Source organism: Ruditapes philippinarum, unplaced genomic scaffold (genome assembly GCF_026571515.1).
Source record: "Ruditapes philippinarum isolate M1 unplaced genomic scaffold, ASM2657151v2 ctg818_1_1_1_1, whole genome shotgun sequence".
Lineage (NCBI taxonomy): Eukaryota > Metazoa > Mollusca > Bivalvia > Venerida > Veneridae > Ruditapes > Ruditapes philippinarum.
In genome coordinates, this window is record NW_026855621.1 from 147,434 (window position 1) to 159,828 (window position 12,395).

At 32.7% G+C, this 12,395-nt stretch overlaps 1 protein-coding gene across 1 annotated transcript in view; it reads left to right on the top strand.

Moving 5' to 3' along the window:
* Window positions 1-12,395, top strand: part of LOC132743926 (sphingomyelin phosphodiesterase 4-like) — a 43,566-nt gene continuing 31,171 nt past the window's right edge. Inside the window, exons 1-6 of the mRNA XM_060732524.1 lie at window positions 1-81; window positions 3,449-3,532; window positions 4,451-4,666; window positions 9,281-9,377; window positions 10,042-10,264; window positions 11,472-11,505. Coding sequence (XP_060588507.1) covers window positions 40-81; window positions 3,449-3,532; window positions 4,451-4,666; window positions 9,281-9,377; window positions 10,042-10,264; window positions 11,472-11,505 — 696 coding nt within the window. The 5' untranslated portion in view covers window positions 1-39. The remainder of the gene's footprint in view (window positions 82-3,448; window positions 3,533-4,450; window positions 4,667-9,280; window positions 9,378-10,041; window positions 10,265-11,471; window positions 11,506-12,395) is intronic.

Below are 12,395 nucleotides of genomic sequence, written 5' to 3' on the forward strand. Positions count from 1 at the left end.
ACGCTCATTCCGATTGGCTAGAAAAGTAATCAGCTAACAATGGCTGCCTCCACAAATTTCTCATCACCGTCAACAATCTGGGTATTTATTTGGCCTGATTAAAAAGACAACTGTTATAAATATTCCTTTAAATGCTTTGAAAGCTTATATGATTTCAAAATGATAATTATGTTTGGATAATCAGTACCTTTTGTTATGTAAACACGTCTTGTGGAACTGTTTTCTATTGAAACTTTCTACTTTCACTTTGATTAATTTCAAATAAATGTGAGAAGTAGACAATTTAAAATATCTCGATGAGGAGCACGATAAAGTATAATGTTTTTCAGCTTGAGTTTTCGAAAAAAAAAATTCTGAGCAATTAATTTCAACAGTCGGGTTTTCGTTCCAGAAAACTTAACAGGCAAATTATGTCCTAGGTTAGACCCCTATTTATTAATATGAAACAGGCAAAGCCTCAAAGCGAGTTGGAATTTCTGTTACTGTAAAATAGTTTAAAATAATCATTCATTCTTATTTTACATTTTCCGTTTTAAAATTGTCATTCGGCATTTTATACACTGCTTCCGTTTATTCTGGTTCCCCCTTTCTATTATGGTTCCCATAGAAGTGCACAGGACACCAGTCTACACTTCTGTTTTTAATCAGATTACATTGGCTTTTATCATTATCTTGTAATTCGAAAAGTTGCGATGTGTCAATTTGGTACTCCTGACGAAAGTTTTCAAAACCATCACTTTCTAGCAGGTACTCACGTTACTGTAAAGCTGGCTTTGTGAGCAGGCCCTTTGGGCCAGCTCGTCGAGCTTGCTATCATACATCTATTGACAGTTTCTGAATTAGTATATGACAGGCTATTCTTATACGTGTATCTCACTGTATAAAACATATAATGGTGCCTCATATTTACGGGGTACTTAACTGTTTAACATAGAAAACAAAAGTAAGAAGAATAAAATTCTGGAAAATATGTTGAATAATGTAGGAAAGACATGTCAGTTACATCGTAGTTTATTCTTTTTAATGTTTGCATGTAAGCAATTATGTACACAACATGGCAATAAACACCCATCTGCTGCCTAGTGAGTAAATTACATTTAAACAGTTTCAAAAGCAAAACCAATAGTAATCTTTATTTTTAGTGTATCTATACCTAGCCTTGTTTGAAAGTGGGAATTTTCTCTTTGGCATTTATCAAATATCTCAATGGTTGTTTAACAAAGACAATTGTCTTAAAAGGTACAAAAACTGAATGTAAAATGTTGAAATAATTGACTTTGCTCTTAATCTGAATAAAATAATAAGTTTTCTGAGTTGTATATGTTACATTTCAATAAAAATACAACAAGAGAGCGAAAGTAAAACTCCTGGCAGGTTCATGAAGTCTATGAGGCAGTTAAGACTGTTAATGCCTATTACCTTGGAAATATGAGTACCACGGAAATATGAGGCACCAGTATATGTAAGATGATCTGACTTGTGGTAGGTTTAACTGTAAATATAAATACCTTTACTGTCAAACAATGTGTTGAAGTATATATACTGAGACAAAGCTAAGATCACAAGCTTTTCATTGGTGTAATAAATTTTAAAATTAGATATTAAATAACCCCAAAGTAACGGTTTGAAAATGGCTAAACTTGCATTGTTTAAGCATTAGAGATATTGAATTTAGTCGAAGATAAGGGAAAGTCAAACAACTTATATTTTTTCACTCGATATACATCAGTTATTTAAGTAGTTCATATAGAGACTGTCAATGGGTGTATATATAAAGTAAAAAAGGAATGAACATTATATATATATCCTAGTTTGTCAGTAGCCTTTTGGCATTGGTCATTAATTTTTTTTGTTTGTTAATTTATTAAATGATTCCAAAACTTTATAGCGAGCTCGACAAGCTGGGCTCTTCGCTCGTAAAGCGAGCTTTACGGTAACGCGAGTACCTGCTAGAAAGTGATGGTTTTGAAAACTTTAGTCCCAAGTAACGAATCGACACATCGCAAATTTTTGAATTGCAACTTTTCGAATTGCAAGGTAACAATAAAAGCCAATGTACTCTGATTGAAAACGGAAGCGTAGACTGGTGTCCTGCGCACTTATATGGGAACCATAATAGAAATGGGGACCGAAAGCAGTGTATAAAATACCGAATGACAATTTCAAAACGGAAAATATAAAATAAAAATGAACTATTATTTTTTACTGTTTTATGTTAAAAGAAAATCGAGCTCGCTTTGAGGCTTTGCCTTTTTCATATTAAGTCACATTTTTGTTTTAATTTAGATGCACATGTAAATTTTGGATCAGATCCATTACAAAAGCTAACCAGAATAACATACATTGACCGCAGTTTTTATCCTTCTCTACACCGGTCCGGTAAACAGACCGTTCCCAGTCATCACAAGACCCGTCCCAGTTCGTACACGGACCTGGCCCAATTACATTTAAGTTATCTTTTCCCGCAAGTATTCTATATAAATACCATTCAAAATCATGCAAAATATTTTTTTAAAAATTTAACTCCCAATATAAGTGGCTTATACACAAGGTTCCTGAATCTGTAAACATTTCTAACAAAATTTGTTTTGACAGCCATTTTAATGTGGCTTGAGTTATTTTCAAGTTGTGATAATTACGAGGGTCAGCCGAAATGAATGAGAGTTTCCTTATTACGTAAAAACTACAAGTTTGACCTACATTGTACAAAATCTCTTCATAGTCCCTCAACATAATCTCCTGTGGATGCAGTGGTTGACTCCCGTCTTTTTGGCAGATCCCGGCTGTAAGTAAGGGAGATTATTTATATAGAATATCTGATTAGATGCAAGAGAGATTCCAGGCACAATGCCCAGAGGACACCTGAAAACTTCAACAGACTGGAATAATGCTCAACATGAAACCCTTCTTTACTACTCATTGTGACCTGTTGTCCAAGAAAGACATGCTCTGTTTTTGAGAGTTACTCCCCTTATACTATAGAAATGCAGGTTATAGAGGAGATTTTCACTGTTGACCAATTTGACCATGTCAAGGGGTATGACTGTTCTGATTGACAGATTAAAAAATGTCAGCATCTATCATAAAGAGTTGGGCTTGACAGACAGGAACTCTTTTCTGTTTGCATTAATCTGTTTATCCACAATTTAATAAAATAATAAAAATAACAAGGTTTTACTACATCAAAAACATGTGAAGGGACAAACTCATAATATCTTTTACTAAGCTAAATAAGTAAATATCCTTTAAAAGTTGTACAAAATTATGAAAGCAGGATAATATTGTTCTAAATGCAGTTAAATTTTACATGACTGACTGTCACTATAAGTCAGTCATCACTGATAACTATGAATATGGAATTTGCGTTTCACTTTTGGCATTTTTACTTGTGTATCTAAATAATTAAAACATGTATAATTCCTTTAAATTTTTCTCTCTTTTTTTTCAGTCAAGATTTCAACTTGCCTATGGAAGACCCCTAAATCAAAGATGCCTGGAACTAGAACAACTCATTAATAATTCAAGCAATAAAGTATGTTTGTGATGTATTTATTTCCTACATATCTACTACGAAATGTATATTATATGTGGAACACTAATTTCCATGGTTTTCGTGGATAGGCCAATCCTATATAAACCTATGATCCAACAAAATTTCATTTCATCTGCTGTAAGATTATTTTGCATCACATTATTTATATTTTACCTGTTGAAAAAATAAACAGTTCACGAGGGTAACAATCCACAAAATTGTTCTTTGTGACAAAACCATGAAATTTTATGCCCACAAAATAGATGTAATCAGGATCTTGGCAAATGTGGGTTTTTCTATGCTTATCCCCTGGTACAAACAAACTTTTACCATTTATAGCTTCACGGTGCACTACCCAGTCACAATAGATAAATTAACCTGTTGTGCTTATTTCAAGGCAGTAACTATAAAAGTTTGTTTGTACCCCCTGATAAGCTGGGAAAACCCCCAAAATATTCTTTATTCCGGAGTAAATCTATTAAGTGATTTCACAGTTATGCACATATTTAATATATTCACTAATGTTTATATTTAATTATTGATTAACATCTGTATTTTATTTATATAATTTATATCAACTCTTTAAAACTCTTTATAAGCAAAATAAATTTAATTTAATAAATTAATATAACAGATTGATCTATCAAATGTAAATATGGAGCTGATGAAGTGTATACAATTTTCACTGAGAGAAAAGATAAATGTGCATCAGTTTACCATATTTTGAAATAATCTACCATATACATGTAACATGCTAAACATCTTAATTTGACTTGTCATTATTTCAATCTGGACTATGTAATTCGTCATTTTCAGGGAAAATTTCAGAATATGTATTGACTGAATAGAGCTTATGTTTTTCGGTCTTTGTCTGTACTGGAGCCTAAATTAATGTTTGATTATTATTTGTTTTTTTAGGACTTAAGCAGTATACTGCCAGGATTATTAGAGAATATATTTGGATCAGGTACCGAGCCAGGATGGTCTTTGGATACAATAACAAAATCACAACCACACAGTGATTTTGATGGTGTATTTAGGTTTTTAGGTCCAGAGGGACCCCTGATGAAACTTGTTTGTCACCTTCAGACAGATCCCTACCTGATGTACGAATTTCCCTTTGCCAGTCTACCTGTAAGTAGTTTATTCCAGTAGAAAATTGTGTTTTTGTTTCATAAAGAAAGCAATTTATTTAAAGTCAGTTGACAAAATGTTAAATAGTATGCATATACATGTATATGTTCAGTGATGGCTCACAGAACATAACCATGTTTTTGGGTCATAACAACGTCCAAACAAAACAAAAACAAGAAGTAAAATAAAATATTGAAATTCTTAAGTCATCACAGTGACAGTAATTTCACTTGGGTATGTATTTTTATTACCCTTTATATGTGCCATATATGATAAAGGATTAATACAAAGCTGTCCAGTTAGCTCAATTGGTAGTGTGGACTGTGAATCAGGCGACCCAGGTTTGATTCCCAGATTGCGCAGGTCTCATTTGTTGACTTGTGACTGATTATGAAATCCTTTTTCCATCATTCGCACTGTACCATTGCTTTGGCAAGAACTTAAGTATATTAGTTCCTTGCCAAAGTGAAGGTACAAGGTTCTTATTTACACAGCTGCCATTTTTATTCTTTCATGTGAGGAAGCTATCTAGCTAGCTTACGGAACGTCGGTGGTTCTACTCAGGTGCCCGTTTGTGCCTGAAATAATGCACTAAAGAGCACCTGAGGTCTTTCTCCACCAGTAAAGCTGGAACGTCGCTATATGACCTATTCTGTGTCGGTGTGACGTAAAACCGAATCAAACAAACAAACATCATGCACAGTATGATTTTTCACAAATAGGATTTTATCGAGAATAGAACAAATCAGATGACAGATATTGACACTACATCAATATATTGTGTAAAATCTTTCTATTTTTCACTTCATACCTACATGAATTAAGTAGAACAGATGTTCTGTACATATAATTATGATATGTATTGTTTATAAATGCTCACTGTATTCCCGTAATCACTGCATGCTTTTTTTCTGACTATCTTTAGTCTGTCTGTTTTGGCAGACAGTTGAGCTATTAGGCCACCCTTAATAATATATATGTTTGCTATTGCCGACCCAGAGTTATAAGGAGTGGGTCGGTAGGTAGGCTTTTTTTTTTTTTTTTTTTGATATATGATTTTTACGGAACGTAAGTTAATACGCTAAGTACGTTGTAGCAGATTATGGAAATTTGGACTACATTATCATCATCGGCAACGACAAAACTGACATGTAAAAGACAGTCAAAAAATCAAAAACATGTTCACTTGTAATCATAACATGAAATAAAAAGATGACTATGTGGACATAAATTCAAGCATGGTTAAATTACCGATGTGATAAACTTATCCTGCGTAAATATTCCCGTACGACCTGGAAAATTATAGTGGATCACCGGGACATTTCGTTCTCTAGGGTGATCATTACTCAATTTATTACACGTCTGTAAAAAATAACACACGCAAGATTTGTCTCCTATAATTTCTGAATGGCGGATATTTGCACCCCTGTTTAAAAAATGTTAAAATATTTAATTGTTAGTTACCCAAAATTATCGCCGATTGTTGAAATTCCATAGCGCTAAAAGACACAAAAACACTCACGCAAAAAGTAGCATCCATAAATAAAAGGAATTTGTGTGTGTTTGTGTTTGTTTACCCTCGCCACCGGAAAGAGACCATATGGGCGAGCATATACTTCATTTATAATCATTAAAAAAATGGGGATCTGATGTTTATTATACTTGTTATTATATCCGTACATGTGTTTATGTGCATACCATATCCCCCATGACAGGGTTGTCTCTACGTACAACCTCTGCCATGGGAGGAAGATGGGGCAATCCCATACTAAGTTTGAGAAATCTAAAATTTATTAATTAAAAGCACTTAATTTAAAATCGGCCAAGACGTTTATATAGATTACCGTCTTTTATAACAGGACTAATATTTATTTAATATAACTAAAAATTTTTAGAAATTTACTTATAATTGTAGAGTTCGCATACTTATGTGCGAGAAGGCATGTCAGGAACGTTTTCTGACCATTTCAATGTGGGCTGACTGTTGTTTATGTTGGTTTCTATTTACATGTTATAAACCGTATACATTGGGATGCATATAATTAATAACATGTTTGTAATTAGCAGAGTTTGTTTTAAATTTTGTAAATTTTGTAAGTTCTACCGAACACCCGCTTTATAAAGTTAATTTTGATTGGTTTAGAGAGGATTGCCTCCTTTGTTCTCATTGGTCTAAAATTTCTTCTATCTAAATAAGGAGGTCAATCCGATTTTCTTGAAAATTCTGCAAGTTTTTGTGTTGACCTATTTCGACAAGTTTGTCGCGAGGACTGGATAGAAATTTGCGGGTGCCCGTTGCATCCAATGTATACGTGTTTTTACCAACTTTATTTCAAAATTAAAACAGATATGATAATTAAAATGTGGTGGAAACAGCCTTATCTATTTATCACTGTCTCATGGTCTATGAATTATTATGCATCTAGATATCACACATAATAATTAATCTTCTATTACTTAAACAATTCATAGAAGAATAAGAAAAAATCTAAGTCCCAAATATGGCTAATAATAATAACTTGGTTACCCATAATGTGATGAGATAGTCTTTATGTAACATATTTAAGAAAATCTCATGCTTGAGTGAACCCGTGATAAACGTATTGCTCCATATGGGGGCACGGGTTCACGTTTACTAGTATTAAGGATACTAGTTTATATATACAGGAATAAAAAAGATAGATAATAAATAATAAAGGAATATAATGTTTCCATTGTTAAATAATAAATACAAAATTTACACACGAAATGACCTCTGACAAATGACTGGTCGGCACTTCTGAAGAATCTGTGAATCTTTGATGTTTACACACCTGTAGTTGTTGCCGAATCATCAAAGAAGTGCCGACACTCAATTGACTTCCACCTCTTTTATATATCAGAAAAAAAACAGTCATTTCTTTTTGTCAAGGAATGATTACACATGTTTAATTATTGCTCAAGTAAAAAAAATGTTGGATATTTATTGTGTCAATTATTGACATATTATAAATCGTAAGTGCATTTTGACATGGAGTTTAATTGGACGTATGTATATCTGTGATTTTGATTATGATATTTTATTTACATTTTTTATGATCTTGAAGTGCAATATTTGTGTCTGCTATCAAAACAATAAAGCATATGAAAGGACCACAGCTTCCAAAAATTTATTTTCTCTGTCAATTTTATGACAGAATCCCCGCTGCTACCATAAATGTTTTATTGCATGGGCTAAGTATTTAATCTGTGTCGGCAGTCATTAACAAACGAACATGTACCCAAAGCACATTAAAATTACCACATGGTAAACTCGTGACCATATAAATGCTTTACAAATATTCATTAATTGAACAAACATTAATTTTAATCCCGTTTCCACACCTTTATTTGATACGTTCTATTATTAGTTAATTCAACTTAATTGCCGCGCGCATGCAGTACTGCGTGACGTAAGGAAAATATCCTTACCTGGTTGGTCGCTATTTATGTGAATACTTTAAATAGTAACACCATAATTTTATGCACAGAATGGCCTCATGAATGATCACTCGTTACTTTACATATTTAATGTGTGACTTTCCTCCGATTTTTTTTTGTTTTCAAGGGAATTTTTTGGGTCAAATGCCCTGGCTGATTTGGCCGAAATAAAAAAAAAAATGATTTTTTTAAGCTGAAAAAAACTTTTGAGTCGGGGCATTTTCGCCGGGTCGGCCGGCAATAGCAAACAGATAATTTTTTAAGAGTGGCCTTATGATCACTGTACCATCATCTTTGTTGTTGTCGTGCAAAATGAAGCCTATTATTCAAACATTTTTAGCTTGTCTGTTTCAAAGTAAAAGTTGCGCTATTATGATATGATTGTAACAGTGCTTTTTGTTGTTGTCATGCAAAAACTTTTATGCAGTCTCATTAAAATCATATCATTGTTACCTAGCGAGGGATATTGGAGCGACAGTTAGTATATGATTTTAACTTTAATGTAGCCTGTTACTTAACATTTTTAAAGATTCCAACATTAAACTTGGTATACTTATATATCTAATGACAAGATGCAGTTGTTAGACAAGGGGAATATTTCTTAAAGCTATATTTTCAGAGTTTTATGCACCTGTTAACTTTGAATTTTTGTCAAAATTACTTATTAAGCTGAATGATATCATAACTATTAAAGATATCAACATGAAAGTTAGAAGACTTGATTATTATGATGATGCACAGGCATAAGGAAATTTGGACCATGTGCAGTTTTAAATGTAAAATTGAACTTTGATATCTGCTGACCTAGATTTTAATGAAGTGACCTATTTTCTTGACCTGGAAATGATTCATACTTGGACAAACAACAAGTGTGACTTGAATAACTAATTTTTTTTTTCCTAAAAAGATTTGTTGAAAACATTTTATTTGTTTGCTTTTACAAAAAGTAAAAAAGTCAAGCGCTCTACAGTGGCTGTTGTTCAGTTAAATTAAAGTGGTGATAAGTTTTATTTGCTCATTGATACTAGGAGGTAGTTAGCGATTATTTATGAGGAAAGTCAAAGAACTGGAGTTATGAATTTTTTATTACTTTTTTTTTCATTATCTCTAGGGAATTGTAAATTTGTTATGAAAACTTTAATTTGATGTTCACAGAATCCAACAAGACATATGGTTGAAGAAGGAAGTTTGCCGATGTTTTATGTGAATAAACTACAGTTTCAGAGTTACTCTAAACCCATCCTTATGTTAGGTAAGGTTTTGTTTTTTACATATTAGGTTTGACTTTAATTGTTTTGTATAGAGGTGAATATCCCTTTCTGCCTTGGTGATTTGTAATCCAAAATTCTTAAGCTATTCATATCTGCATATGAAATGAAACTAATAATATTAAGGAAACCTCTGTGGCCTAGTGGGTTGTGTCACTGATTTCTGTAGCCAAGTGGTTTGTGTCACTTATTTCAGAATTCTATCATTTGAGAAAACTATACAACTAGGTAACAGAAGGTTGATGGTTCTAGTCCGGTGTAAGTTTTTGCATGAATTAATATGTGAACTTCTCTAATAAAACTGTACAGTTGCTATAATTATGTTATGGTTTGTCTAAAAAACAAAAAACAAATTCATATATAATTATATAATGATAATGTTTGGTAAGTTATAGTTGAAAAAGAAACAGATTGATATTAGTGCATGTCAGATTATGAACACATGAAAAAAGCTTTTATGCTGATAAGTTAACAATCTCTTAGAAATTGACAAAAAAAAAATGAATAAATCTGTCATATTTTCTATATCTTTATTACAATGATTGGAGTGATGCAGAGTTTGTCAGTATTAGTGAGACTGTTAATCTGTTTAAAGGTGTAACAATAATTGTTACTGCACCAGTTAACATAATGATCATATTTTTTCAGGGGCATTTGAGCTATACATGTTTCACTTCTCAGTGACCCTGGTATCAAAACAGTGGCAGATGAAATCTCTCAACTGGAACAACATGACAGAAGTTGTCTACCCTTGCCTCCTTGACAAATATCTTGACTATTTTTTACCCCTCAATAAAAAGAGTCTTCCAAAATTCCCACAGTCCATCAGTACACCAGTTCGAAGTCCCATGATGCAACAAACACCAACAAGGTAATACACATATGAGCCACATCTTGACAAAACCAACCTAATGGGTTTGCGACCAGCATGGATCCAGACCAGCCTGCGCATCCGCGCAGTCTGATCAGGATCCATGCTGTTCGCTAACTGTTTCTCTACTTGTTATATGTTATATTGCAAATAGCATGGATCCTGATCAGACTGCGCGGATGCACAGCTGGTCTGGATCCATGCTGGTCGCAAACCCATTATGTTGGTTTTGTCATGGCACGGCTCATATGTCAGTCTTTGTGAAGCACATATTAAAAGTTATCTATACAAGTTCATAAAAAAATGAAAGATGAAATTACTTAATAATGTATCTGCCAGTTGTAATCACACCCATACCCCAGAAGGGGAATACCCAAGAATTTTACTTTGATTTTCAACCACTGGTGAAGGCCCCCTTTCAGGTTCATCAGATCATTAAGTCAGGCATTTTGTAGACAAAACAAAATCACAGTATGTCTGGGCAGTGAAAATCCTGTTCATTTACCCCACCCATCTCTGGGGATTGGATGAGCATGGTTACAATTGATAATTTTTCCAGCCCTTCTCCAGGGATGGGTGGGGCATGGTTACAATTGATCATTTTCCCAGGGATGGATGGATCATTGTAACAAACTTACAATTGATTACTTTAACTACTCTTGTCCAGGGATGGGCAGATGATGGTAATAGTTGATCATTTTAATCACCCTTCTCCATTGATGGGTGGAGCATGATTACAGTGGGCTGGTGCATGATTTGCATAGAAATATTTAAGAAAATTTAAGCACTTATAAGGTAAATAAAATGTCTTGTAGTATAACTAGACTGATATGATGGCTAATTCATTTGAGTGAATTGTTTGTGAAAATTTTTTAAAATTAAGTACAGGCTATTCAAATTCAAATCAAAAGCAGAGCAAATGATCAAGATGAATTGATACATTGTTCAAAAGAAATATTGTAGCGGATCATAGATACTTAATATTAGGGCTAGTAAAAATGTAAATACTAGGGAACATAAGAGCAAATATTGGTTTTTATCCAAAAGTGGTCAGAGAGGTTGATTTCCCATATGTATATTTGGGGATCCGTATTGTGGCTGTTTTTTACCCAATAAGTGACCAAATTTAGTTTATGCATGTTATATATTTTTTAAGTGTACAAATGTATGTCTTTAACTTTTTTTTCTCTCTGTGTTTTTTTTTAAGCCAGAAACATTCCCTGGAAGGGGTCACAGAAAAGGTCAAGGGTTTTTTGGGGGTTTTCTGAAGGCAAATTTTTAATGAACAAAACCCCACACAAAAGTTCCCCCGTTACTAAAAAATTGAGGGAGACTTTTGGGTGGTCTGCCCCCTTTTTTTTAGGTGAATAATTAACATATGTTATTACATTTTCAACTTACATAATGTATTTGCATGTACATGTATTAGAATAAATATAACAAATATAGTTTTCACTTTACATATATAAGATAAATAATATTTGGTGTTGTGACATTTTTTGACAGGTCTATAAGTAATTAAGATTGGGGCTTTTTCCTCAATATTTTGCAGGGTCCTGAAACACAGAAATGTTGGAATTCAATACACACAAGTAGTCTTTCATTATGTTTGACATATAACACAGGATAGTTGATAAATACAGAATATTGAATACCCAAATAGATTTTTGTATTTCTTATGTCGAAAAATAACTGTATTTTCTCTAGAAAAGATATAGGTATATAATAAATGTCTTTATTAAACCCTAGCATTTACATTACTCAAATTAAAAAATAGGTTTTTATTAAGATATTTCCTAACTTCTATAATATTATATCCATAAAAGTCCAAATATAATTCAAAATACTCAAATAAAGACTCAAATTAAGTTCAGATTCTTATAAATGAATTTTTATATTGATTTTTAAGAAAAGGAGATTTACGACTGGTTGCCATGATAATTAACTTGCGAAAATGTCCTTGATTCCGTAGACAATGAAACATTTTTAGGAGCGTACATTGTTACAGTGTACATGCACTTATGATTTTTATTGAAGGTAGGTTTGAAGGTCTGCAAATTTTAAAAACTTACCAGGAACATTTAATTTAAATTTTGTATGTAGTTTTATACCATTTAGATATTGCTGCCCT